Source organism: Berghia stephanieae, chromosome 1, assembly GCF_034508935.2.
Source record: "Berghia stephanieae isolate SIO BIC M18660-M18661 chromosome 1, UCSD_Bste_1.3, whole genome shotgun sequence".
Classification (NCBI taxonomy): domain Eukaryota; kingdom Metazoa; phylum Mollusca; class Gastropoda; order Nudibranchia; family Aeolidiidae; genus Berghia; species Berghia stephanieae.
Window position 1 is genome coordinate 41,757,943 of NC_088360.1, and position 27,954 is coordinate 41,785,896.

The following is a 27,954-nucleotide window of genomic DNA, read 5'->3' on the forward strand; positions in this document are numbered from 1 at the left end:
TCCACCATGCTGAAATCCACGCAACTCAGCTTCCAAAGATCGCATGCTTACCAAATACAGGCTTTACTGATTCGACAGCTGTGCCTATTTTTCATTCCACACATAAATATGCACACACAGACACACACACACACACACACACACACATATATATATATATATATATATATATATATAAACATACACACACAAACACACACACACACGCACAGAGAGAGAGAGAGAGAGAGAGAGAGAGAGAGAGAGAGAGAGAGAGAGAGAGAAAGAGAGAGAGAGAGAAACGCACACATACGCACGAACAAATATATACTCAAATATTTACACATTAAAACACTATCAGACTTTTGACCAAATTTTATTATCCTCACTTAATCTAAAATACAATTCAGAGATTAGACATTTTTTAAAACATCGGAAAAATTAATCGCTTGGTTTGTATAACCGTTCTTGAATTTGATCTTTCTGACAGTCTCTTGATTTGCTGGATTATTCTGGGGAAAAATATTGTAAAAATGTTTGATAATGATGAATCATATATAGATATTCAGAGTCAAATTTAAGATGGAGAGAGATTGGTCATCTTTGACCAACGAAAGAGGGATCAGTCGACGAAACTTGGATGTATTCCGCAGGAAAATTGTATCAGGAAAAGCCCACTGAAGACATGCAGAAGAGGAATAACATCCGTCTGTTGGACCGGTGAAGAAGGAGGGGGCGGGGGGGGGGGGGGGGGGGGGGGGCGAAAGGATTCACAAGCTAGAGAAAGACAGAAGTAAATGGCGTTCTTGAAGCTGTCGATGATACACGGTAGAGAGTTAAGTGAGTAAGATGTTATGTACCAATTTGTTCATCAAAAAAATAGGGGTAATTCTTCTTGACATCGTACGTTTGTTCGATAACGTTTCTATATCGTTATTATTATCAAAATGTCAGGCTGGACTCCAATTTTCAATACCTTAGAACTTTGCACAAATTTTAACTTATGATCTAAATATTTTGAAAATAAAAGCACCAAACCAAGGGTGGGGGGGGGGGGGCGAGTGGTTAAGGCATTGCATTGTGATCCGGAAGGTCCGAGTTCGCGCCCCACTTCAGGCACTTTCGCTTTATTTTCCTTGAGCAAGATTATTCACCCTTTGTCCTATCTTCATTCTCTATTATTAGCCAACAGATAGCGACACTTATTCGTTTGTTGTCCTTTATAAATAGCCATAAATGTAATCAATTCTCCTCAAGTGATGAATGATGGTGGTGATGATGGTGGTGATAATATAATGAAGGATTTTGTCGCGATCAGTAGGAGTAATTGCAGTTTTTGACAGGAAAATGAAAGTCAGATAAGTAACCACTGATTTAAGTCGTCGAGGTGCCTTAGTATTAATATGGGTTAAGATTACGACAACCTGACAAATCAGAAATAGCGTTTAAATTTAAAGAGGATGGGTAGTAGTAGAGCACGTGGCACGTTATATAGGGAAAGACCAGTTCATAAGATAGATATAATCCCACCGCCGAAGCGGAAATAAAAATAGTCAATTTGAGTTGCCTCACACAATAACACGTTAACCCAGAAGTAAACCAATATCTTAATAATTTCAATTTGCTAAAAGTTAGACTATGGGTGATCCAATTTTCATCCTTTCTTTTAGTATTGCTCTTTTTATGTATATTTTCCTTATCTTTTACTATAGCGATCGGCCGTGAAATAGCTGCACCTCCTGGCTCGCAATTCTTCTGCGTGATTGAGGTGCTGAGGGTTAGGTAGGTAGCTGAACAGTGATCAGGCATATGCTTGTGAACAGTTTCTTTGTGTAGTCAGTTCATTGAGTAATTAGATTCTTGCCTAGGCAAAAATCGAGAACAAAATTGAAATCGGCACGAGTGATGCACTGAAATATTTTGTATGTCAATCATTAGAATCGATCAATGCACCAACTCTTTGCCTCATTGGATGTCAGCTGATGGACTGTTTGCTGCTGGTATTTCAGTGCAAATTGCATTTAGACTGTCGAACAGTTCGACGAATTTCGTTCAACTGTCTTGGGTTTGGGTTTTTTAAGCCTTCTTTTCATAAAGTTATACATATGTTCAATGGGTTTCATACTCATGTGACACAGCTGTTCGTCGCCCTTGCATTTGAAGCTAAGTTAAGCAGATATTTGCCGAGCTTATGTTCTGAGCGTTATCAAATTGAAATATTACCACTTGATTATTCTGATTCCGAATAAACCGAACGATAATTGGTTCAAGAACATTGTTGATGTATAGGTCTGAGCTGAGTCATTGGTTGATTCGTATTGGCTCCGTGTTCTGCCATCAGATTTGGTCGGATTGTGGATATGTAACTTTCCAAACAACGCTCATTGAGCGTGAACATTTGGTTCGGCAATTGCTGCGTAACAACACAAAGAAATCTCTGAACTACTTTAGGTGCGCATTTACATGTAACTTTTTTTTTTATATACCGACCAGTTTGGCGGCCCGCTGCTGCTCTTCACTTCTCGTGTCAAAATAGGCATGTAATGCATTAACAGAAAGAAAATGTTGTCGACTGCTTTAAGATATATACCACGTATCGATTTGGTTTCTCTTATGTGAGACAATAGCAAATAAAAACTGCCTAGTTTCGTTTGTAAATAAAACTTGTTGCCTTGACGCCCAGATCTTGTAGCTTGGCAACCTTTCTTTGGGCAACGTAGCGTGCGCACTGCGAAAAACCTTCATAATCTTTCCATACATGGCCGTTATGCAAATAATTGAAATCTTGAAAGTGAAAGCTGTTAACATCAAACGACCATTTCTTATATATCCATACATGGTCATAATGTCGACGTGTAATATGTATCTATTAAAGGTTCAATTTTGAAAGTCAGTAAACATCACACAACTCTACGCATCTATGCGCTATTGTTTACACTCACCTGTCACTCACAAAGGCAGGGAGGTCTGTACCTGTCAATCACAAAGGCGGTAGACCAATCGAAAAATATGGTAGGTCTGCAATTTTGACCCGAACCTTATTTTTTTAAAGAACAGATTACTATTATCAGATTCTGTATTATATCTTGTTATTGTATTTATTGTGGTATAAAATTGTATAAAATTAATACTTACCGCTGCAGGCCCCTTTTGTAAGGAGTATATCATCAACCCTGACTTCCGCATCGTTGGCTGCTACAAGGCCAAAAATTGAAAGCTGAAATATTTAATATCATAAAATAATCAATTTTAACTTGAGCTTTTATATGGAGCAAAATCCACTAAATTTGCTCCCCAGCAACACTCAAAAAAAGAAATATGATTTTAGGCACACTAATACTGTTAATGTCCCAAACATCCAAACAACCCGCTTCTGTAAAAAGTCCTTTCATTATACGGTTGCAATTTCGCGGAATAATCTGCAAGAGCACATGAGAACGGAGACAGATATGAATAGGTTTGAGAGATTCTTATGCCAAGGTGGCATCTTCTCAGACTAGTTCAGATCTGTTTTCTATTCTCGTAAGTATATTCACTATTCATATTTAATGAAACTGCAAGACATGGCAATTATTATTTATAATATACCGGATTAAATTTATCATAATCATCATCATCATCATCATCATCATCATCATCATCATCATCATCATCATCATCATCATCATCATCATCATCACTATCATCTTAGTAATAGTAGTAGTAGTAGTAGTAGTAGTAGTAGTAGTAGTAGTAGTAGTAGTAGTAGTAGTAGTAATAGTAGTAGTAGTAGAAGTAGTAGTAGTAGTAGTAGTAGTAGTAGTAGTAATAGTAGTAGTAGTAGTAGTAGTAGTTGTAGTAGTAGTAGTAGTAGTAGTAGTAGTAGTAGTAGTAGTGATAATAGTAGCAGTTGTATCATTCTTATTACTTGGGTTCCACCACTGAAGATGCGAAGAAACTGCAAGAGGAGAATGTAGAGAAGGACGAATAAGACAGGAATAAGTAATAAAAAAGAAGTAGGACGACACCAGGGTCCCTGCCAACCGTTGCAAAGATCTGGGTTAGATTCCTGGCCGCATATTATCAAAACTAAAAAATCCGCAATGTAGTACCTAGAAAGAGATAGATAGATAGATAGATAGATAGATAGATAGAGAGAGAGAGAGAGAGAGAGAGAGAGAGAGAGAGAGAGAGAATGGAAGGGAAGGGGGGTGAGAAGGGGAGAGGGAGAGTGTGTAATACCTATCCGATGAAATTATTTTTAGACTTTATCGGCAAATTGGCCTTAAGACACGCCTGTAGGCTGACTTAGCTCAGTCAATGTACTTCGGTGTCAGGACCCGGATGATATTCAAAAGAACCTTTATAACCCAGAATTTTAAATCCTAGTTTGTTATTTTCCAATAACAAAAAGCAAACCTACATATGTGTGTGTGTGTGTGTGTGTGTGTGTGTGTGTGGGTGGGTGGGTGTGTGTGTGGGTGGGTGGGTGTGTGTGTCCTGACGCCAATTTGCCGATGCGTTATGTCTTGTCCTACATGGGAAGTGTTGCTGTTGGCTGTGGACCTATTGTTAAGCATTATAAGGCCTCGTGTCGACTGTCGACCACCACGGAAATGACAATTAAACGACCAGTTTTTTTGTACAGTAGGCAAAATTGACTTTGCCGTTGCAGGTGAACCAAACTGGGTTTTTTAAACCTTTATTTGAAACGGATGGAAAACGGGGAAAAGGAAAAGGAGAGAATGGAGAAAGAAGACTAAAAACAAAAATAAACGGGAAAAAACGCACCAAAACAGTGGGTACATGGATTATCGGAACATTACTATGTGAATGCCGATGGAGGGACAGTAGACATTTCATCATGAAGAACATCTTGTCATATACAACAGGGAAAACAATGGATAAGCAGGAGTCAAGCCAAAAGAGTCTGATAAGCTTCAATGCTGTATCCGAAAGAATACTTGTTATGCGCCTGGATTTGAAACCAGTAACAATTGCCATAATACAGGTCTATGCTCCAACGTTAACCACAGCGAGGAAGAAATTGAAATTATCTATGACAGTTACAATCAGTGAAAGAAGAAGTAAAATCTCGTGATGTTCTCTATCATGGGTGATTCTAACTCAAAAGTTGGCGAGGGTTAGGCCCACACGGTCTCGGTACCAAAAAAATGACTCAGGTGAACACCTCACTTTCACACAAACCAACGATCTTATGATTCTCAACACTTGGTTCAAACATCATGCTAAATGGAAATACGCCTGAACCTCACCGGATGGACTTACAAAGAACCAGATAGACTACATATTAACCAATGAAAGGTGGTTTACAAGTTTTTCTGATTGCACAACAAAATAGGTGCAGACTGTGACACCAACCTTATACTTTTGACAGCAAAATTTAAGATGAAAGGTTTTAGACAGAGAAAAGCAGAAGCGCAGGTGATCCGACATGACACAGATAAACTAAAAGATCCAGAAACAAAGGCCAGATTTGTTGCCGAAACAGAAAACAGATTTGAGGCCTTCTATGACATCCAAGATGAAAAAAAAGGCACAACTTCTATGGATAGATATAAGGAATATATATCATGAAAAGAAGACTCGATCCTTGGACGAAAATGAAAGAAAAAATACAAAACCGCGGAGAAGCGAAGGGACCATCAATCTGACTAACAGTAAAAGAGAAGGACAAATGGAAGACTACAAAAAACTGAAAGGCCATGTCATTAAACAAATCAAAGAAGATAAACAAGCCTGGCTAAAAATGGAGGTCGTAACATCAATTTATTTGATCGATTAATTTGTCAAAGGAAATGTATGAATAAATCAATACGATGAAACAAAACCGTTCAAGTCTAATCAGTTGGTAATAAAAGACTCACAAGAGCATACCTTAACAGACCCTGAACAAATCATGATGCGACGGAAGGAGTATGGAGAACAACTCTTCAAATCACAGCAGCAGCAGGCGAAGAACATAAACTTTCAAAATAACATAGAACCAAAAGAAATGTGCAGGATGATGACGTTTTTCTCTACATTCTCCTCCTGCAGTTCCTTCGCCTGTTAAGTGATGGAACCCGAGTAATAAGAATGATACTACTACTACTACTCCTACTATTACTACTACTACTACTACTACTACTACTACTAATAACTATAATAATATAATAATAATAATAATAATAATAATAATAAATAATAATAATAATAATAATAATAATAATAATAATAATAATAATAATAAAATAATAATAATAATAATAATAAATAATAATAATAATAATAATAATAATAAATGATAATAATAATATAATAATATAATAATAATAATAATAATAATAATAATAATAATAATAATAATAATAATAATAATAATAATAATAATAATAATAATAATAATAATAATAATAAATAATAAATAATAATATAATAATAATAATAATAATAATAATAATAATATAATAATAATAATAATAATAATAATAATAATAATAATAATATAATAATAATAATATAATAATAATAATAATAATAATAATAATAATATATGATGATGATGATGATGATGATGATGATGATGATGATGATGATGATGATTGATGAAAAGAAGAAGAAGAAGAAGAAGAAGAAGAAGAAGAAGAAGAAGAAGAAGAAGAAGAAGAAGAAGAAGAAGAAGAAGAAGAAGAAGAAGAAGAAGAAGAAAGGTTCTGGACGAATTTATCGCATCACAGCAAGGCATGTTCTCTTTATCTTAATAGCAGAACTGTGATGAAAGAGTAGGTAAGAAGGGAACGGAACTCTTGCTAAGGGTCGTCTCTCTTTAGCGGTCTATTATTCTCTGTCTTTGGGTTGCATATTGTTATGTTGTGCAGAAAGATAATTTTCTCCATTCGGACAGTCCGTTAACTTTTAGCCCAGCACGGGGGCTTGTATTTTAACGTCATTGTATGTCGGCTCATCGCCTAGTGAGTTGTTAGGAGACAAATAATGCTCTCACTGGTTGAACTGTTAAAAACAACACACAATTTGTTTTCTTTTAATGATGTGTCCTTGTGTTTTTGGACGAATTTCTTTTTCGGTCAGTGTCTGATTTTAAGTTTACGAAGGCAATTTATTACCCCTGGCGGTGGCATGAAGAAGTGAAAATAAACGTTCATGTGACCATCACCTCAATCTGGTGTTATATCGGAATGAGATAGATGTCAAAGTGTATTTCAAGTTATAACACACATTGTATTTTTTTTTTACTTTTTTTTTGGTGGGGGGGGGGGAGGTGTTAGTTTTTTGCTGGGTTTTTTGTGTTTTTATTTTGTTGTTGTTGTTTTTTCGCTCGTCAATAAATCACACAATTAGATTGCACCTTATTAAAACAAATAAACAATGGCTCGTATTTTTAATACAAAATAAATATTCAGCATCCAAATCCTACAGAGATAATATACAGCTTTGGGAAATGGGTTGCATAGAGTGAAATATGCCTCTTAAAGATGTCCCATTTACACGGAATGAAAGTGTATTATACTTTTCAAACTTACGGAAATGGTTTGGGCGGTAACTGTTTGAGACAGTTTAACCCATTGGTCCTGGCCGATGTGAGATGTATCAATTCGAGAACTACTGCCATATTCTTTTACGTCAACTGTCAAAGTTGGTGATCCGCTCGACTTCCAAACCCATAAACTTATGCAACTTTCCTCTTCCACGGAATATTCAGGTGATTTCAACCAGTCAAAGGAATACATTTTACCAGATGGTTTTTTGTACATGGCGTAGTGTCCTGAAAGAATATTTTGAAATTATAAAGTGTTCTTATTTTACAGACAAAATACGTATTAAATAAAATGAATCAATCAGTATATATATATATATATATATATATATATATATATATATATATATATATATATATATATATATATATACTATCGTTCAATGAACATTTTTAGACTCCGTAAGAGAACTCCACGGAACATTACATTTGACCGTTGAGAGATAAGATAATAATTTCTGCATTTAGTATAAGCGGAAAATGGTCTGAATAAATTTTAAGAAATTGATTGTTTCAAAATAATAAGAGGAACCACCTACTGCTATCGATTCGACCGGAAGGTTGACACACAACCCATGAGCTAAAAATGCTGGCGTCCATCTCCATCATTTCATCGAATATGTTAACAACATTGCATTGTCATGAATTAACCCACTCCTTGTCTGCAGTGATCTCTACTCACTGTTTGTCCTGTCGTCTGGTGAATATGATTCCCTCTACGGGAAGGTATCACCGATGGTCTTACCTTTCTCCGATTTCTCCCCTCCCCAGATTATTTTATATATCATTCTATCTCTCACTCTCCCGTTTCTTCTCTCTATCTTACTTCCGTTGTTCTTCTTGCTCTCAAAACTGATTGATTGAGGCTTGTCTTAGAGACAAACACTAACTAAATCACAAGACGAAGTTCTAACCTAATTCATTCCGTCCCTGAACCTTGAATCATTAAGATGTAACGTATGAGAAGAAAGAAGAAATACACAAAAACATAAAAACGTTATATGCTTTCGGAATCAAAAAATTCTTTTTAAGAATTATCAGACTGGGTAAGTGTGATAGATATTGATGTACAGTCGACTCCGCTTAATTGCACATCCTCGGGAGTTCAGGTTAGTGTGTCGATTAAGCGGACTGTGCGATTAACCGATGTGCGATTAAGCGGAGTGAACTGTATTATGGTACAGCATTATTAATGATTATAACGTGTTATAATTCAAGTTCTGTGAGATGTGTGCGATATGTTACTTTAATTTTGTGCTTTACATTACATTGTGATTCACGATGGACAAATTGATGCTTTTCGTGTTAGCAGTCTGAAGACGGATGGTCTCGGCTGCTATAACAATATTGATATTATAATAATATGATAACAATAATGTTAACAAAATTATGATGGTGTTAATAATTATAATAATCATGATAATTAGAATAATAATAAGCTCTTTTATAGCGTATCTCACCCATCACCGGGTAGAGACCGCTGAGCGCACTTTATGTTATGATATTTTATAAACACACATAGGACGGAGCAAAAAATTCTACAGCCCTGTTCTATTGGCTGAGCCCATAAAACTCGCCGCCTTCACTTCGACAAGTTGTTACGTCCTTGAATTAACTTGTCCCCATATAAATTTTCAGCCCGCATACATCTTTATAGGCTCCTGATAGATCCATACTTACTCCTGAGACATAATACGGTGTTACCTCCATACCCAGCCAACGGACTGCCAATAGGCTTAAACAGTCATGATGTCACTTCCCTCGCAATGACGCATGGTAACTGGCTCTAAACTATCGGAACAATGGCGGACGCCCTTATGAAATATTTCTCCGACGAGCATAAAAAGTGTATCCAGAGGAGAAAAACATTATAAATCTGATCATGTTTTGACTTTTATACATTCTGATCACATGACATATGAAAAGTTCTAGCCAGGATGAAAAATAAAAAGTACCGATTTTCTTTGGTTAGAACGACGCTACTCGCCGTTGCTGGGCGATGTGACATCAGACTACTGAATCCAATTGTTACCTGGTGTGACCACTTGTTTGTGCTGCCGTGTCAACCATGGAGAGTGTTCGACCCTAAGAGGGAGATTCTAAGCGACATATAGAATTTAGAGAGATCTTCCGCACCTATTGGGACGGGACAAAACAGTCCCGTTGTGTCCCAAGCCGTTGTGAAATGCTACAAAATCAGCGGGACAGGACTGTCCCAGTCCCGTGTTCATATCGTTTGTGATAGTAGAAAAATATAGCAGACTTCCGCACTAGGACAAAAAAGTCCCAGACTTGGCGGCGCCGTGTCAAAATTGAAATGCCTGTCTTTATTTTCTGCATCCCTACTACTACTACTACTACTACCACTACTACTACTACTACTACTACTACTACTACTACTACTACTACTACTACTACTACTACTACTACTACTACTACTATTACTGTTGCTTCTGCTGCTGCTAATGCCACTAATATATTAAGAACTACATCCCTTATATTTTGTATTTATTTCCAATTCCATTGTATTTATTTTCCAACAATAGTCCACACTTTATTTTAGTTCACTTTCTATACTGCATTACACAGTTCCTTCCCGCCTCCCCTCTTTTGACATAATTATGTACGCACCTTTTATAAATTTCTATTGCTCTGTTTTAATTCGCGCTTCCTCACAAAGTAGCAAACAATTTCCTGCCCATCAATGTTTTTGTTTATGCATCTTAACAACGCCACTATCACATTATCTCATTCGTCTGTAGTTTTTAATTCATCATGTGTTGTTGATGAAGGGGAAACCCGAAACGTCCATTTTATCTGTTTTCGTATATTAAACTGAAGCTGACATTCAATTTCACAGTTATAATTTATTTATTTATTTCAATTCTGAATATAAAAAAGCAAGAACAATTCAAAAAAATAATTCTATGTGATGAAACCACGTACAGAAGCCATAGCAACATAAATATTTTCGGCAATTTAAAAACGTATGTTTATAAATATAATTTAAGAAGTGTCACACTTTGTGACACAGCAATAACGTGTCTAAAACCGGTCGCACATCTATTAGGTAACTTGTGGGATCAATTATCTTTATCGTTATTTATTTCGGGAATTCTGAGCCAATTGGACTCAGTGTAAAACAAATTAAGTCCTTTAGAGCCTTGTAGCCAATGGTGAAGGAGTTATTCCGGTTTCAATAGCGTGAAGCGGACAATTAACGTATTTGTTTGAAAACCTTTGAACGGGACGCTAGTCTGTCGTCTATCGCAGATTACTGTCCCAGCTTGACAGGTACCCTTTTACACCTGACTGGAGTGAGTGATTGGAGTAAATTTTCTTGCTCTAGAAAGTACAAGTTGGCTTCGGTCGGAATCGAACACAGAACCTCTGAGTCCAGAGTACAACGCGCTAACCATAGGCCATCTTGCCTCCTAAGCTTATAAATCCGGAACTTATCCATGTTTCTGTGGCGTTGAGCAGACAGATAACAGTTAAAAATTTAAAATAATAAAATTCATTTTTTCATCCCATAGGGGAAATTTTTCTCGAGGGTCTATTCCAAGGTAAGACTGGAATAACCCAGGCGTCAGCCGCAATGCAGCGCCGCAAATTTAGCTAGGACAAGGTATAACCAGGCGTCAGCCGCAGTGCAGCGCCGCAAATTGAGCTAGGCGAGGTGACTTACTCAACTGATGCCTTTCGGGTACGAAGCATGCTGACTTTCTAGTATCCTCTTGAATGATGCGAGTCCGTCAAAGATTACTTTCATCAGCGAACTGGTACTCATTTGCACCTGGGTAAAATGAGGTGATTCCAAGAAAGTCATTTTAAGATAAGATCGGAGATCACCATAGAGTCTACGGAATTGACCCTTGAGCAATCTTTGGGTCATTAAAGGATGCACCCAATATTGTTTTCTCTTTCAATTTGTCTATTTTTTTTCCACGTGGTAAAGCACAGAAATATGCAACCTCTATTTCATCCATTACTACTACAAGTAGTAGTAGTAGTAGTAGTAGTAGTAGTAGTAGTAGTAGTAGTAGTAGTAGTCGTAGTCGTAGTCGTGGTAGTGGTAGTGGTAGTAGTAGCAGTAGCAATAATATTACTCTTGCTATAAGAATATTTCATGATTATATAAAGGAAGTGGCTATTCAGTATCAGATACTGAATAGTGCTTTGCCACTATTCAGTATCCATAAGGAACTCTTTTTTATAGAGAGAGTGAAAAGTGTGACAATCTCGGTTGAACTGCTGACCTACTTCCAGATTGAACAAGTGCAGTAAATGACAGCCCGATTTAAAGTTGTAAAAATATTTTGATCGAAATTTTTAAATTTCTGCTATCGTGCAATTAACATAGTTCAAAATATCAAAATAAGAGAGGCAGTCAAATACATTTTTTAATGTCTGAATAGACATGATTAAATGTCTCTAAAAGTTCAGTGACACCATGGCAAGGTGGATATAAGCTGTTTGACTCTGAGCTTAAGGTTCGAGAGTTCAAATCCCGGTAAGGGTAACTTTTTTTTTTTTTTTCCCAATATTTTTTTAAAATTCCTTCTGTCTATTTATATTTTTAAAACTTTTGTTTTAATAATTTTATTTGCTTGAAATATACTTTAAAGTTGATAATATACTATTGTTCTTTTATTATTATTATTATTATTATTATTATTATTATTATTATTATTATTATTATTATTATTATTATTATTATTATTATTATTATTATTATTATTATTATTATTATTATTATCATTATTATTATTATTATTATTATTATTATTATTATTATTATTATTATCATTATTATTATTATTATTATTATTATTATTATTATTATTATTATTATTATTATTATTATTATTATTATTATTATTATTATTATTATTATTACTTACTTACTTACATTATTATTATCGTTGTTGTTGTTGGTTTTTCGGCGGGTTTTGGCGGGTTTCGTAAAAAAGTAATTGCTTCATTCTCGTCTGGTACCCAACTCCCATAGTTCGGCTTCATTTCCCACTGGTATCCATCTTCCATAGTCCCAGGTTCATTTCCACTGATTTCCTCTTTTCACAGTCCCAGGTTCACTCCCAACCGGTGTGCACTTCCCTGAGTCCCGGTTCATTGCCCAATGGTGCCCACTTCCCATAACTTTTGACAATTTCGGTAGGTTTCGAAATAAAAGTACATTCTGAGCTCACTGTCCACTGGTATCAGCCTCTCGCAGTCCCGGGTTCAATCCTCATCGGTGTCCAAATCCCAGATTCACTCCCCACTGCTGCCTGCTTCCCATAACTTTATCGGCTTTTGGCGGGTTTCGTAAAAAAGTAATTCCCCTCCCCTTGGTATTGCTTTTTTACAAAATCCAGAGTCCCAGGTTCAATTCCTACAAGTGTACACTTCCCTGATTCTCAGGATCACTCCCACTGTTGCCTACTTCAATAACTTTGTCGGATATTGCCAGGTTTAGTCGGGTTTTGTAAAAAAGTAATTGCTTTTATGTGAAACTCGCTGAAACCCGCCGAAAACCAGAGTCTCAGGTTCACTCCCCACTGGTGTACACTTCCCTGAGTCTCAGGTTCACTCCCCACTGTTGCCTACTTCCCATAACTTTCTCGGATATTGCCAGGTTTTCGTCGGGTTTCGTAAAAAAGTAATTGCTTTTATGTGAAACTCGCTGAAATCCACCGAAAACCAGAGTCTCAGGTTCACTCCCCACTGGTGTATATTTCCATGAATCTCAGGTTCATTCCCCACTGTTGTCTACTTCCAACAACTTTGTCGGATATTGCCAGGTTTCGTCGGGTTTCGTAAAAAAGTAATTGCTTTTATGTGAAACTCGCTGAAATCCGCAGAAAACAAGAGTCTCAGGTTCACTGCCCAGTGGTGTACACTTCCATGAATCTCAGGTTCACTCCCCATTGTTGTCTACTTTCAAAATCTGTCAGATATTGCCGGGTTTCGTAAAAAAATAATTGCTTTTATGTGAAACTCGCTGAAATCTGTCGAAAACCATAGTCTCAGGTTCACTCCCCACTGATGTACACTTCCCTTAGTCTCAGGTTCACTCCCCATTATTTGCCTACTTTCCATAACTTTGCCCGATTTTGTTGGGAGATGGCGCATTTTGTAAACAAAAAGTAATTGCTTTTTTTTTTTCAAAACCCGCCGAAACCCAGTCACAGGTTCACTCCCCACTGGTGTACACTTCCCCGAATCTCAGGTTCACTCCCCACTGTTGCCTACTACCCATAACTTTCTCGGATATTGCCAGGTTTTGTCGGGTTTCGTAAAAAAGTAATTGCGTCTTTATGAAACTAGCTGAATCCCACCGAAAACCATAGTCTCAGGTTCACTCCCCACTGATGTACACTTCACTGAGTCTCAGGTTCACTCCCCACGCTTTGCCTACTTTCCACAATTTTGCCGCATATTGTCGGGTTTCTTAAAAAAGTAATCCCCCCCCCTATTTTGTTATTGCTTTTTTACAAAACCCAGAGTCCCAGGTTCACTCCCCACTGGTGTACACTTCCCTGAATCTCAGGTTCATCCCTCCTCCCCCCCCCCCCCCCCCCCCCCCCTACACACACACACGCTGCTGCCTACCTCCCATAACTTTGTCGGATATTGCCAGGTGCCGTCGGGTTTCGTAAAAAAGTAATTGCTTTTTATTACGAAACTCGCCGAAACCCAGTCCCAGGTTCACTCCCCACTGGTGTACACTTCTCTGAGTCCCATATTCACTCCCACAGCTGCACTCTTCCCATAACTTTGTCAGGTTTCGGAAAAAAAAAACACCGTATTATAGTGCAAAACCACTATTCAGTGTCAGATACTGAATAGTGCAAAACCGCTATTCAGTATCTGATACTGAATAGTGCAAAACCACTATTCAGTATCAGATACTGAATAGTGCTAGCCTTATATAAATCTTATGAAACAAATCCCATTGTACAGTGTAAAAAATCATTATCGTCATGTCGTATCTTATGTTGATTCATAAAATGTGAATTATTAGAGTTGCAATTGCCTACAAAAAAACTTTTGAATCTTGTAAAAAAAAAAAAAATAATGCATTCGCTCAGGTGTGTCCTGGGACAGTCCTGTCCTAGTGCGGAACCCCTTTTGAATAGAAGTTTTCTCCAGTGGGACAGGACAAATTTGTCCCGGGACAGTTTTGTCCTAGTTCGGAAGGAGGGTAATATTGTGTCTGTTTGTTTTGTATAAATTTCATTCGTTAATTTCTTTATATAAAATCTCAAAACTAATTTTATCTCAGCGTGAAGCATTAAGAGTTCTTTTTTTTTTTTTGGAAAGCGGGGGGGGGGGGGGGGGGGGGGATTTAACTGAGTACATCTGTCGTACAACGACAAAACCCCGTATAACCCCATTATACTTGGTTTTGTCATTGCATTAAGGCAATACAACGACAGAACCCCGTATAACAGGACATATGGGGTTTTGTCGCCGCATCATCTGATAGAAATGGCTACATACGGTGTTTTCAATTTTTAAAACTTTTTTATTTTTAAAAATTGACTTTAATTATTTTGTGAATAGATGCAGGGTGTCATTCTGATTACATTGATATAAAAATGTCTGTTTGACCCAATTTCGAAGATACGGGGTTTTGTCGCTGTACGGCAGATCTGTATTGACTTATCAACAAGCATTACATGCATCATGTACCATTGTAGTTGCTGCAGTCCTAATTAATGTCTAATTGTGATATTGAGTTGTTTATTTGATAACACACACACACACACATGCAAACACACACAGATACACACACACACAAAAAAAAAAAAAAACATTCCTAAAATTTACAACGGAAGTACAATGTCTCAGATCCGATTGTTGGAATTAGTTTGAAAAATCGAGAAAAGTTGTCTTTGTCTAAACGGAACTTCTCTCATCGACATATTATGTCGGTTCACGGTGACCCACATCCACCGCATCTAATCTAAATCCGTCGGGCCGTGGGTTAAAAAAAACTGTTCGTCTAAATGAGCCATTAGACCGATTCTGTTCGTTCCTCTGTGAACTGTAGGTCTATGCTCTATGGAGCGAGTTGATGTGAGGTTGGCGGCCTTGAATGTCTCTTCTCATTCCGGCCTAGGGTGGGATTGAATCTGGATTGTTATGATAATATTATGTACAATGAATCTGATTCTGATCTGGCCTGTCTGAGAGATGTGTACCCTCAGACAGTTATTATATCAATGGTAAATAGAGGTACATGATATCTAATATTAATGAAGGCCTATTCCTTATGATATATATAATGTCTGATTCAAAGATAGTCTAATGATAGACCTAGCGCACAAGTTAGTTTGTAACATACGGTTAATCCAGCCTAAATAGCGTTATAGATAAATAATCAACCAAATGAGAGTTATAAATATAGACTCATAAATATTATAAGTAAAATAAATAAGGCTATCGCCCATCTAAAAACATCTTAATTTCGCTCATCACGAGTGCCATAATTCCATGCCTATAAAGCTGAAGAATATCCCAATTACTTAAGTATTAAACATACAGTAGTTATTGCTTACAACCACATATATAATACTGTAGTATATCGCAAACTACTTTCTGTCAGACACTGCTAATCAATCACTACTTGAAGACAGGAGGTTCAAGAACAAAATATCGACTGAAACCAGAAAGGACATCTGTTCTTTAGTTTGATGTTGCTCTACCAACTGGACCCCATAATGTTATAAGTAGCTTGTCATTCTTCTCTCCATTTTGTTGTTTGTTTGTTTACTCTCTTTTGGTTCTTTCCCTTGTGTTTGCTTTTTGTTTTGGAATATCATTTTGTTTTATTTTTGCTTTTTATTTAGTTTTTGTATTTAGTTTGGGTTTGTTTCTGTTTTTTTGTTTTTTTTCTCTATTATTTTTTTCATTTTTTTTTTGCCTGAGGTATACTGCTAAACATAGATTACGGCTTTTCTACAACAGGATCCGCCATGCTAGTAAATACCTCGGCTCATAAAAACAAAACAAAAACAATCCATATTTATTTTACCTCCTGAGTTTGAATTGGTATGGTCCTGGCCTTTTTGTCGGGTCCATTTGCCGTGTCTGTAATTGCAAAAATCTTGTTCAAAGTCGCATTTATGATCACCTGAAACAGAAATGGAAACCTGAGTTTAGAGAAGGAAATAAAGATAGCCCCCTGCTCTTCTCAGAAATCAGTGGCTTAGTCATGCAGAGAAGAGTATGCCCACATAATATCTTCCTTGATTTCAGATACTATAGTTCGTGTCAACGGGTCACTTTAATTAAATATAAAATACTAGCAAACCCCTTACATCTAAACATGCACCTAATGCTCTAAAAAACTGCAACAATAAAACCCAACAAAAACAAAGAGTAACATTAACTTCATTTATTTTCTTATTTGTAAACAACTTGCTAAATTTACCGAGTGAGCTTTGGGGGGAGGGGTGGTTGTCACTAATCCAGTATTTTGATTGGACACATATCTATTGGTTTGCATTCTTAGTTTTTTCCAACCCCCCCCCCCCCTTTGCCCATCCCCCCCCCCTCTCTCTCTCTCTCTCTCTCTCTCTCTCTCTCTCTCTCTCTCTCTCTCTCTCCTCAACAAGAGAAACTAACTTACATCTTCATGCAAACACAGAAAAAAACACATTTTATACAAGTATGAACCATCATAACCACGAAGCCGAAAACGCACGATGCCAACACTAAATAAATATTAAAGATAAGGAACGATTGAAACATTTTTGTAGAAGTTGAACAAATTACACTTGAATTAATTTATGAATAGCTCCTTCTTTCAATAGGTTGAGCAATAATTTTCCATGGATTTTGTTTATATGATCATATATTATTTATATATATATATATATATATATATATATATATATATATATATATATATATATATATATATATGTATGTATGTATATATAACATGTATTGTAGTTGTTTGCCTGTGTATGAATGTAGTCGTTCGGCTGTAAGTGATTATTTTCGAGTTCTTGAAAATTATAGAGGTACACATTTTGTGTTGTGCATGTTTTGCATGTGAGTAAGAATGTTGACTGTGCGAACGTTTAAGTACTCTTTGTTCCTTAGAAACATCGTAAGACGATTGGCATGTTTTAGTGAGTTACAGAAAGAACTCCTCCCGATCAGGACCCCCTCGTGGATCTTTACCTTGCAGTTGGTGAGGGGGCTTGAGGCACACGGGAGGGCAAAGGTGTAAATCCCGGTCGACCGTCACGAGACCATCCCGGGTATCGAGCCAACGAGCCACATGAGCTGCTCGCCCCGGTGTGTGACTAAATTTGATCCAAACCCGGTGCCCGAATAGCAGCCCTATCCCGGGCGCCACACTATTATCCTTATGTCGAGTCCCAATCAGTCCCGTCAATGGCGAAGCGGTCTGCGCTAGCCAAATAATACCGCGTTCGTGTCGCCAGGTCGTCGGCACGTCCGAGAAAAAAGCAAACGTCCCATGCATCAATCGATTCGCGGCCTGCCGATCGGAAAATGCGACGGCGGGGATGGCGAACTGACGCGTATATTGTCCCTGAACGTCGAGAGACAGAGTATGGCAAAAAATGAGCTTTTATCAAAGCTATTGACCGTTCATTGCGTAGATATCCTCCTGCTACAGGAGACCCACCTTTATTCAGGCGCGCAATCTTCCCGATTCCAGATCCCAGGCTATACGGTGGTCCAACGCGAGGACACTTCGAGGCTCAAAGGAGGGGTTAGCGTTTACGCTAAAGAGCCATCGAAGGTAAGGGTCATTGAGAGCGTAACGGACAGCAATGGGGTGAACCGAATTTCCGTGGAAGTAGGTGGACTGTGTTTGCATAATATTTACAAACCACCTAGAGCGACTTGGACTACACCACCGGTTCCGGTGGTCAGCCATCCTTCCATCTGTCTGGGAGACTTTAATAGCCACCATCACGAATGGGGCTACCGAGACTGCAACGAAGCAGGAAGACAACTCCGCTCATGGATGGACTGTAATGATCTGCACCTAGTGTACGATCCTACAGCCAAGGGTACCTTCCGGGGTACCCGCCATAAGAAGGAGTATACTCCAGACCTCACCCTCGTAACGAAAGGCGCGAACGGTGAACCGCTGCAGGTGAAACGGACAGTCCTCGGGGACTTTCCGCATAGCCAGCACAGGCCGGTTCTTGTCACAGCTGGGGTGACAATACCGAGGGTGCAGTCTCTCCCACTTTGCAGATGGAATTTCAGGAAGGCTGACTGGGAGGAATTCAGTTCCTATATCGAGCAGGTCTGCCCTGCCATTCCTCCCAAGTCCAAGAATATAACCAGATTCAGTAGGCTACTGGTTAAAAGCGCTCAACGCTCTATTCCACGGGGCAAACGGAAATTCTACACCCCTTGCTGGACAGCAGAGTCGGAAGAGCTGTACCGAGAGTACCAGCAGACCCAGTCCCAGGACGCAGCCGAGAGACTACTTCAGTCTCTGGCAGAGGGAAGGCAGCAACGGTGGCAGGAGACCGTGGAAAGTCTCGACTTTACACACTCCAGCCGCCACGCTTGGCGTTTGATAAAGAAATTGGACCCAGATCGGAATTTCGCGAAGGCTGCACCGGAATGCGAGGCAGACACAATTGCCAAGAACATTAAGAACCGTAGTAAGCGGGTCCCTAATCAGGCTTTTGAGCGCGGTGTCCGCAAGGCGTACCGTAAGATTTTGGACTCGCTACCTGCGGAGGAGTCGGACTGGACGGCCCCGTTCAGTCCCCGAGAAGTGGGTGCAGCCATTAGCGAAGTGAAGAACGGCAAAGCAGCAGGGATAGATGGTGTATATCCCGATATGGTGACGCATCTGGGCCCCAGGGCACGGGCCTGGCTAGCAGAGGCAATGTCTGACATCCTTGCAAAAGGAAGCATGCGAAGATAGTTGCCATCCTGAAGCCAGGGAAGCCGGCGAAGGAGGCAGACAGTTACAGACCCATATCGCTGCTGAGCTGTCTTTACAAATTGTTGGAGCGTGTTCTATTAAACCGATGGGAGCCGGTCCTAGACGCTGCCCTGCCACCCGAGCAGGCAGGCTTCAGGGAAGGGAGGTGCACCACGGAGCAGGTCATTGCCCTTACAGAGCATATTGAGCACGGGTTCGAGAGAAAACAGCAAACAGGTGCTGTGTTTATAGACCTATCAGCGGCGTACGATACGGTCTGGTGCGATGGGTTAATGCTCAAACTTGCAAAAATCATAAGGTGCAAAAAGACCTTGAAGTTGTTCTCTTCGATCTTAGGGGAAAGGCAATTCCACGTCGCGCTGGGAGACGTCACGAGCAAAGTAAGGAAATTGAAGAATGGGGTCCCTCAGGGGTCGGTACTTGCGCCAATGTTGTTGAACGTTTACATTAGCGATATGCCGAACACTTCCTCCCTGAGGCTGGGATACGCAGACGACTGGGCACTCGTTACTCAGAGTAAAGTGTGGACCCGTCTCGAGAGCGTACTCAGCGAGGACGTCACCAGACTCAAATCCTACTTTGACAAGTGGTACCTGAAGATGAACACTTCAAAAACCGTGGCCACTGCATTTCACTTATGCAGTGGTTGGCACACCCGCAAACTGAATGTCCTAGTCGGGGACCAGCCACTCCCATATGAGCCGCGTCCAAAATATTTAGGGGTGACGTTGGATCGCAGTCTTACCTATCGGGTTCATCTCGAAGGGGTTGCCCGGAAGATAGAGAAGCGGAATAGTCTTCTGAGGAAGCTGGCGGGATCGACTTGGGGCGCTAGCCAAGCGCTCCTGAGAACATCCGCCCTGGCACTATGCTATTCCACCGCGGAGTATTGCGCTCCAGTGTGGGGTAGAAGCAGAAACGTTGAGAAGGTGGATGTAAAACTTCGCAAGTCGATGCACATAGTGTCGGGAACGCGAGCAACAACCCCTAGAGAATGGGGCCCGATAATGGCGGCGATCCAGCCCCCCGATGTCCGGAGGGAGACCATTACGGGAAACTGGCAAAGTAAGATCAAAGAGAGAGGGAATGGGGATACCCCTCTCATGCGCATAATGAACGGTGCCCCCGTTTCGAGCCGAATTAAGTCCCGGCAACCCTTGTACGCAGAATCCCTGACTACGGACAGAGCTGCACATACGAGATGGAAGTCGGTTTGGACGAATTCAATCCCTCGTGGGGGCGGGGACCTACACTCCTCTAAGCTTGGTGAGAAGTTGCCAGGCTTTGATACCAGTAAGAGGAGACACTGGGTAGCTGCGAATCGGCTTCGGTCGAGGAGCTGCCTAACGGCCGGTACGTTACATCAGTGGGGTCTAACTTCCTGTCCAATATGTCCACGCTGTGGGCAAGAACCCGAAACGGCAGAGCATCTAGTCGAAAGGTGTGTTGTGACGATGCTACCAGGCGGGTTCGCGACGGTGCACGAATGCGGACCGGACTTTGCTGATTGGGTCGATCGTCATAACATAATAGTGTGAACCATAAGAAGCTGCTCCCGATCAGGACGCTGTATACATTTAATATTAAAATTTACCGTATCATTGATAATAAAAAGTTGAAAAACGGAGTCTGAGCTGAGTCAGTTACATTTGAGGACTCGTCCGAAGACGGATACAAAATAATCATACCCTTTAATAGATGAGGTATTTTTATTGAAAATCGTTATTCGTGCTGTGATTGGAATTGAATATCGAGAAATGAGATTCGTTGGCGATATATGGAAAGGAGGCAGACGTAATGGAATTGTCGGTGGAGCGAGAAAAGTTTATTTAAGAGAAAGACTACACGAAGAAAGACGAATTGAAATGAATAGATTGAATCTAGAGCAAGAAGCAAAGATGAAAATTGAGCCAGAGAAGCTAGAAAAAGAAGCAAAGATGAAGCTTGAACTCGCAAAGATGGAAGCAGAGAAAGAGAAAAATAGAATGCAGAATGAATTTGAAATGGTAGAATTTCCTCCTCTTCTTTATCTGTCAACATGATAGCACGACCGGTATCTAAACAGCCACAGATAAGCAAACGGCAAAGATGATCTAGACAGTTGGTTACTTCGTTTTGAGCGGTTCGCGGAAACTAGTCAGTGGCATATATCTATCAGCGCTATTATCAGGACGTGCGTTGGACTGCTACAGTCGATTATCAACGGCAGATGCACAAGATGACGATACCGTCAAAGAAGCGCTACAGATGAGACATAACTTGACAGAAGACGGCTACCGAGAGAAGTTTCGCCAAAGCATCCTGGAGGACGGAGAAAATGCAGCTTTGTTCATCACGCAACTAAAAAGGTATCTGGAGAGATGGGTCGACCTAGCCAAAATTGAGAAAGATTATGACAGTTTGAGAGACCTGGTCATCAAATAGCAGTTTATGGATGTCTGTCCCAAGGATTTAGCTACACATCTTAGAGAAAAGAAAACCAAAACCCTTAACACTGTAGCTGAAGAATCGGAAGTGTTCCTTGTAGATAGAATGAAGCAGTTACATTTTTTTAAACAGTCGTATGAAAAGACGAGCAAATCGGGGGCTGAGAAGACGAAAGGAAGAAGCGTTAATGTTAATGTGCTCATGATTATAAAAAGGAGAGATACAATTTATCAAACAATCAGCGAAGAACTACGTGCTGAAACAATGGTCGTGCATTAAAGAGCCTGCGGCAGTTGGAGCACAGCCGGACGAATCAAACTTAAATGCGACAGCATCATTGGACAAGATGGGCGTAAAAGCCGAAGTTAAGGACGGTATTCTTCAAGTCACTGTGCCTGTGGCTAGCTGTAGATTCTGCAGTGGATATGGTCGGGCGGAGAATCAGAGCTTTCCTGTGATGAAAGGAATCATCGGAAAGCAGGAAGTTGATGTCCTGGGAGACATTGGCTGCAAAGGAGTCGTGGTAAAAAGAAAATTCGCGAAAGATGAGCAACTCACGGGAAATAAGAAACTCATAGTAAAGATCGACAATACGGTTGTTTTGGTCGATGAATCATTGATTGGCGTTCAGACACCTTTCTTCAGTGGCAGCGTGAAAGAGTTGTTCTTACCGGAAGCCATTTGGGACCTAGTGATTGGGAATGTCGAGGGGGCATGGAGTCCGGACAACCCTAATACGGAGGCGATGGTGTTAGCGGCAACAACGAAGGCTGAATTGAAGCTACTAGGCAGGACAACATCGTTACGTGTTCCCCAGCTAGAGGAATATGGAGAGATCGGCATTAATCTGTCGTAGCAAAGTTGGAGACTAGTTCTCCGCTGGACGGAAACAACAAAGCCATTCGGTTCGAAAAACGAAACAAAGTTCTATACCGAGTGTATGAGGGCAAACGTCGAAGAATACCAAGGAAGCAAGTTGTGTTACCCCCGAGGTTGAACATTGCACGAGGAATTCGATTCGATTGTCAGAGGACATCTCAGAATTCGCAAAACGAAGTGTTGAGCGGTTTCTATTGGCCTGATATAGAAGGAGATGCGACTTAGATATTGCTGATCACGTGACGTGTGCCAAAGAACAGTGAATAGGTGCGGCGCCTAGAGCACCAATGCAAAATATACCAGTCGTCGATATTTCTTTTAAGAGAGTAGCCATGGATCTCATGGGACCGATCGATCCACCCATTGAAGCCGGGCATCGTCACATCCTTACACTGGTGGATTACGCCACTCGTTATCAAGAAGCGGTGCCTCTCAAGAAAATTTACACGAAAACTTTAGACGAGGCATTGGTCAATATTTATAGCCGTATCGGAGTTCTTGGATGAGATACTGATCAAGGAGCCCAGTTCGTATCTAACTGTATGAAAGAGGTTTGTAGATTACTCGGAATACGGAAATCGACAACAACACCTTATCACCCAAAGTGCAACGGACTAACGGAAAAAAATCAATGGGATGTTGAAGAATATGTTAATACGACGAAGTTTGCGCCATTTGAGATTATGTATGGACAAAGCATCAGAGGACCAATATATATTCTTTGTGAGCTCTGGACAGTCGAAGTGTCGGAATCTGACGTAAAGTCCAATTATCAGTACGTACTTGAGTTGATAGAGCGGCTGGAAGAAACATGGAAAATGGAGCAAGATGATGTTTATTTATGACGAGTCTCAAAAAGTTCAAGCTCAAGTTCAAGTCCATAAGTTGCAAAAGGCACACTTGTCCCATCACAGCAGATCATATACATATAAATCCTGTCACTCAAGCCATTCAATCCTCCAAGTGTTTTTCTATATGTGAAAAACGCGTTGGAATGATGTTGGGTCTGTGATGTCTATTAGACGTCTATGTCTTGTGGTAGTTTGTTTCATTAGTTTAGTATTGGAGTATTTCATTTTATGGCGAATGTCGCAAATAGACCTTTGGCACAGCCTCGAATATATATATATATATATATATATATATATATATATATATATATATATATATATATATATGTGTGTGTGTGTGTGTGTGTGTATATATATATATATATATATATATATTATTATATATATATATATATATATATATATATATATATATATATTCGAGGCTGTGCCAAAGGTCTATTTGCGCCATTCACCATAAAATTAAATACTCCAATATATATTGTTTGTGTGTGTATGTGTATATGGATATATATATACATTATATGCATATGTGTCTGTGTGTGTCACACTTACTCGCTAGTGCACAAGAGAGAAGCAAGCCGGTGGAGATTATTATGGATGCCCACATTGTTTGAATCCTTCGTTAATTCTGTCTCTTCGCACAGTCTGAAATGAAGATGAAATGATAAAAAATGTTACTCATTGTCCCAAAATGGTACTTTATCGGGATTAACTGGGCCTGAAAAGTGAATTTAGAATTAAATCTTTCGCTAGTTTCCCTCTCCTTGATTCAAAATAAATCGACTTTTCAACAGATGTTAATTCTCACGGAGTTATTGGCTTATATTTACAAAACTATGATGCTTCACAAATGCTGCGTTTATAGATGCCACAATCGGGCTGCGAATGATAGAAGTCGCCGTTTTTCCATTGATAAATATCAAACGAACTGTGGACACAAAAGTCCTGAACAATATTTTAAATGGTTATATCTTTCGAATCGTTCAAGATGTTTGGAACAAGTGAAAAGATTAATAAATGAAAAATCAGGTTGAATGTCCGATTAAATTACTGAAACAAAAATCCAAACTTAAAACTTTAACAGCAATGGGTTTGAGCACAATTTTTTCATGAAGAAAAAAAGAGTAAAATTCTAGAATTGCCAATTGGCTTCAACAGTCGTGACGTCACTTCCCTCGTAATGACGCATAGTAACTTAGTAACTGGCTCTAAACTATGACTGACGCCCTTATGAAAAAGACATAAAAGTGTATCCAGAGGTAAAAGCATTATAAATCTGATCATATTTTGACTTTTATACATTCTGATCACATGACATGTGAAAAAGTTCTAGCCAACATGAAGAATTAAAAGCACCGTTTTTCTTTGTTCAGAACCAAGCTGCTCGTTACTGGGCGACGTGACATCAGACTATTGAATCCTATTGGTGACAAAATAACAATCATGGTGATAAGAAGACATGTTTTCATTAGCGTCCTTTCCATCGCAATCTTTGTTGGCATTGAGAGATGAGTGAGACAGCAAATCTCTACTAAATGAATCGCACACAAATTTAAGCTGAGAATTGACTGAAAGTCATGGGCATGAAAATGGCTGTTATGACAATCAAAGACATTTCAGGTGTTCTGAATTGTCATTATTCGACAGTTTTCCGAACTCTCAAAAGAGCAAAAGACACTGGCTCAGTTCTATAGATAGAACGAAGTTGACGCTTCTCGGGTCTTTGTTATTGTTTTTTTTTTTTGCCATCCACGTTTATGAGTAATTCTCACTAAGCTCTATTAATCAGTCTATAAACGTTCAAGGTTACACAGAATTGTGTGTGTTGGTCCGTTATACTTCCGGATGGCAATGTTGTGAATTTCTTAGCCAAGCGCATACTATCTATATCGGCCGAAAACAGGCAGGCCAAGAAAAACCACAGCCAATGAAGATTGTGGTACTGCTGCCATTCACGAGGAAAATCCTTAGCATTCAACCCGACAGTTTGCAATAGATTATAACGTTTCGACAGAAACCATCCGAAGAAGATTGAAACCTACTGGTTTAAAATGCCACTAACTTTACAATGATATGATGCCAATAACACAGAACCACGGCATAAGACGGAAAAAAGCTGATTTTGTAGTCTCGGTTTTTCACCAGTTAAATTGAACGTTAGATTCCGAGGTGTTCCTTTGGTTCAATTTCTTAATATTTATATTCACAAGAAATTTTGAATTTATCCTTAGCTTTTGAATTATAATTTTATTGTAATTCTTTTAAAAGTTAAAGCCGTTTAACTTCATGATTTATTGTGGTTCAGCATACATTGCTTTAAAAATCCAGATAGACGGCAGCTTTGCAGTTCACAGCTTCTAGCAGCTTAGTATCACTTAGACTTGAGTTACGCATTTCTTGTCAGAGAGAATAAATTTAGTTGAAAAACCAAGACTTCAAATAATTTGTAATCATTTAAAATGTGCCTTTAAATTGACTTATATTCATCTACTTCACCCCGACATAAAACCTAATTGGTAATGGTAAAGAGTGGTTGCCAGGATCCTTTTGAGGCGCAGAAATGCACGCTTGAGCTAGCAACGAAGGTAGGTAACTATTTTCACCTGTTTTTATTTCGGTCTTGAACTTTCGTAACGTGACACAGATTTCAGACAACAAACTTAGGAACATAATCGATGATTATTTACAATAGGCCTTGGAAGGACTGTCTCCGAGATTTGAAATAATCAATTTTGTTCAAACACTGTATTCTAACATTAAAGTTGTACACTTTTATATAAAATCATCTTCAAAGTCAATAAATATGAAAATATTAGAAGAAAATATACAATTCGAAATTAGAGTAGGATTTAGTTTAATTTTAAAGTGTCAACAATAAAAAAATCATTAAATTGTTACTAATTACTCCCCTTTGTTTTTATTGTATTTTTTAATTAAGTGAAACTAAGTGACGTAACAAGCCATGGTGATCCAACACAATACAAGTTCAATCCCGCAAGAATACAATCAAATGGTTTGTCTGTTATAGGCATTTCTCTTAATCAAATGTTCAATTAAATAATTACACAACTTCTGAATTCATTACAGAGTGTTATTTTTTAATGTGGCGGTGTAATAACAATTTTTGATCTTGTATTGGTTTTCGGCACTCGTTCGTGATAATATCACTCCTAAAGTCGTGTTATGGTCAAGAACTCATTGCCAAAAACCGACGTGCACTTATTTGCAGATCTGATAACCCAATCCCTTACGGGCCCATTGTTGTAATGGGAATCTAAAAAAAAAAATGACGCAAAAGATTGTCCATTACAACAATGTTAAACTAAGCCCATAAGTGGGTTCGGATGTCAGACCTGCATATATGTGCACCTCGCCAAAAACCAATACTAATTCAAAAATTGTATCTTATTTAGATTTTTCATGCATCTTATATCATTGATCAAAAGACATTTATCCAGGGGTTTTTTAAAATACATTCTGACTTAGTTTTGCACAATTGTTATTACATTTTTTTCACTTGTCCAAAAATATTTTGTTGAATAATAATGGCGATGATCTTATCTACTACAAAAACAAGTTTTGGGCTAATTTCTTTTTCACGCAGTTATCCACACAAAAAAATCATCTATTTTGACACACACGCAATCTCTCTCTCCTCTCTCTCTCTCTCTTCTCTCTTCTCTTCTCTCTCTCTATATATATATATATATATATATATATATATATATATATATATATGTATATATATATATATATATATAATTTATATATATATATATATATATATATATTAATAGAGAGAGAGAGAAAGTAATAATATATATATATAATATATATATATATAATATATATATATATATATATATATATAGAGAGAGAGAGAGAGAGAGAGAGAGGAGAGGGGGGGGGGAGAGAGATTGCGTGTGTGTCAAAATAGATGATTTTTTTGTGTGGATAACTGCGTGAAAAAGAAATTAGCCCAAAACTTATTTTTGTAGTAGATAAGATCATCGCCATTATTATTCAACAAAATATTTTTGGACAAGTGAAAAAAAATGTAATAACAATTGTGCAAAACTAAGTCAGAATGTATTTTTAAAATAATTATATATATATATATATAAATATAAATATATAACTCTATCTTTCTATAAAATAAATACCTTCAAAACTCACCTTAAACAGTTGTATTAAAACGCCCGAACTCCTAAGCTGACGAATGCTAGATAACAAAATATCTCTTGTTTTATAGATGAATCGAAACAATGAGGAGAAATTAATGATCTCTGGGTTTGAATAGTCATTATGAATTAATT

At 38.5% G+C, this 27,954-nt stretch overlaps 1 protein-coding gene across 1 annotated transcript; it reads right to left on the reverse strand.

The window, feature by feature from the left end:
- Window positions 1-339: 339 nt before the first annotated feature.
- LOC144974852 (uncharacterized) lies at window positions 340-27,954 on the reverse strand. The gene is made up of 6 exons (XM_078918218.1): window positions 27,815-27,954; window positions 24,191-24,283; window positions 16,560-16,658; window positions 7,503-7,744; window positions 3,115-3,196; window positions 340-491 (listed from the first exon to the last, which is right to left on the reverse strand). Exons 2-6 carry the CDS (start codon window positions 24,243-24,245, stop codon window positions 487-489), a joined length of 483 nt encoding a protein of 160 aa, XP_078774344.1. The 5' UTR covers window positions 24,246-24,283; window positions 27,815-27,954; the 3' UTR covers window positions 340-486.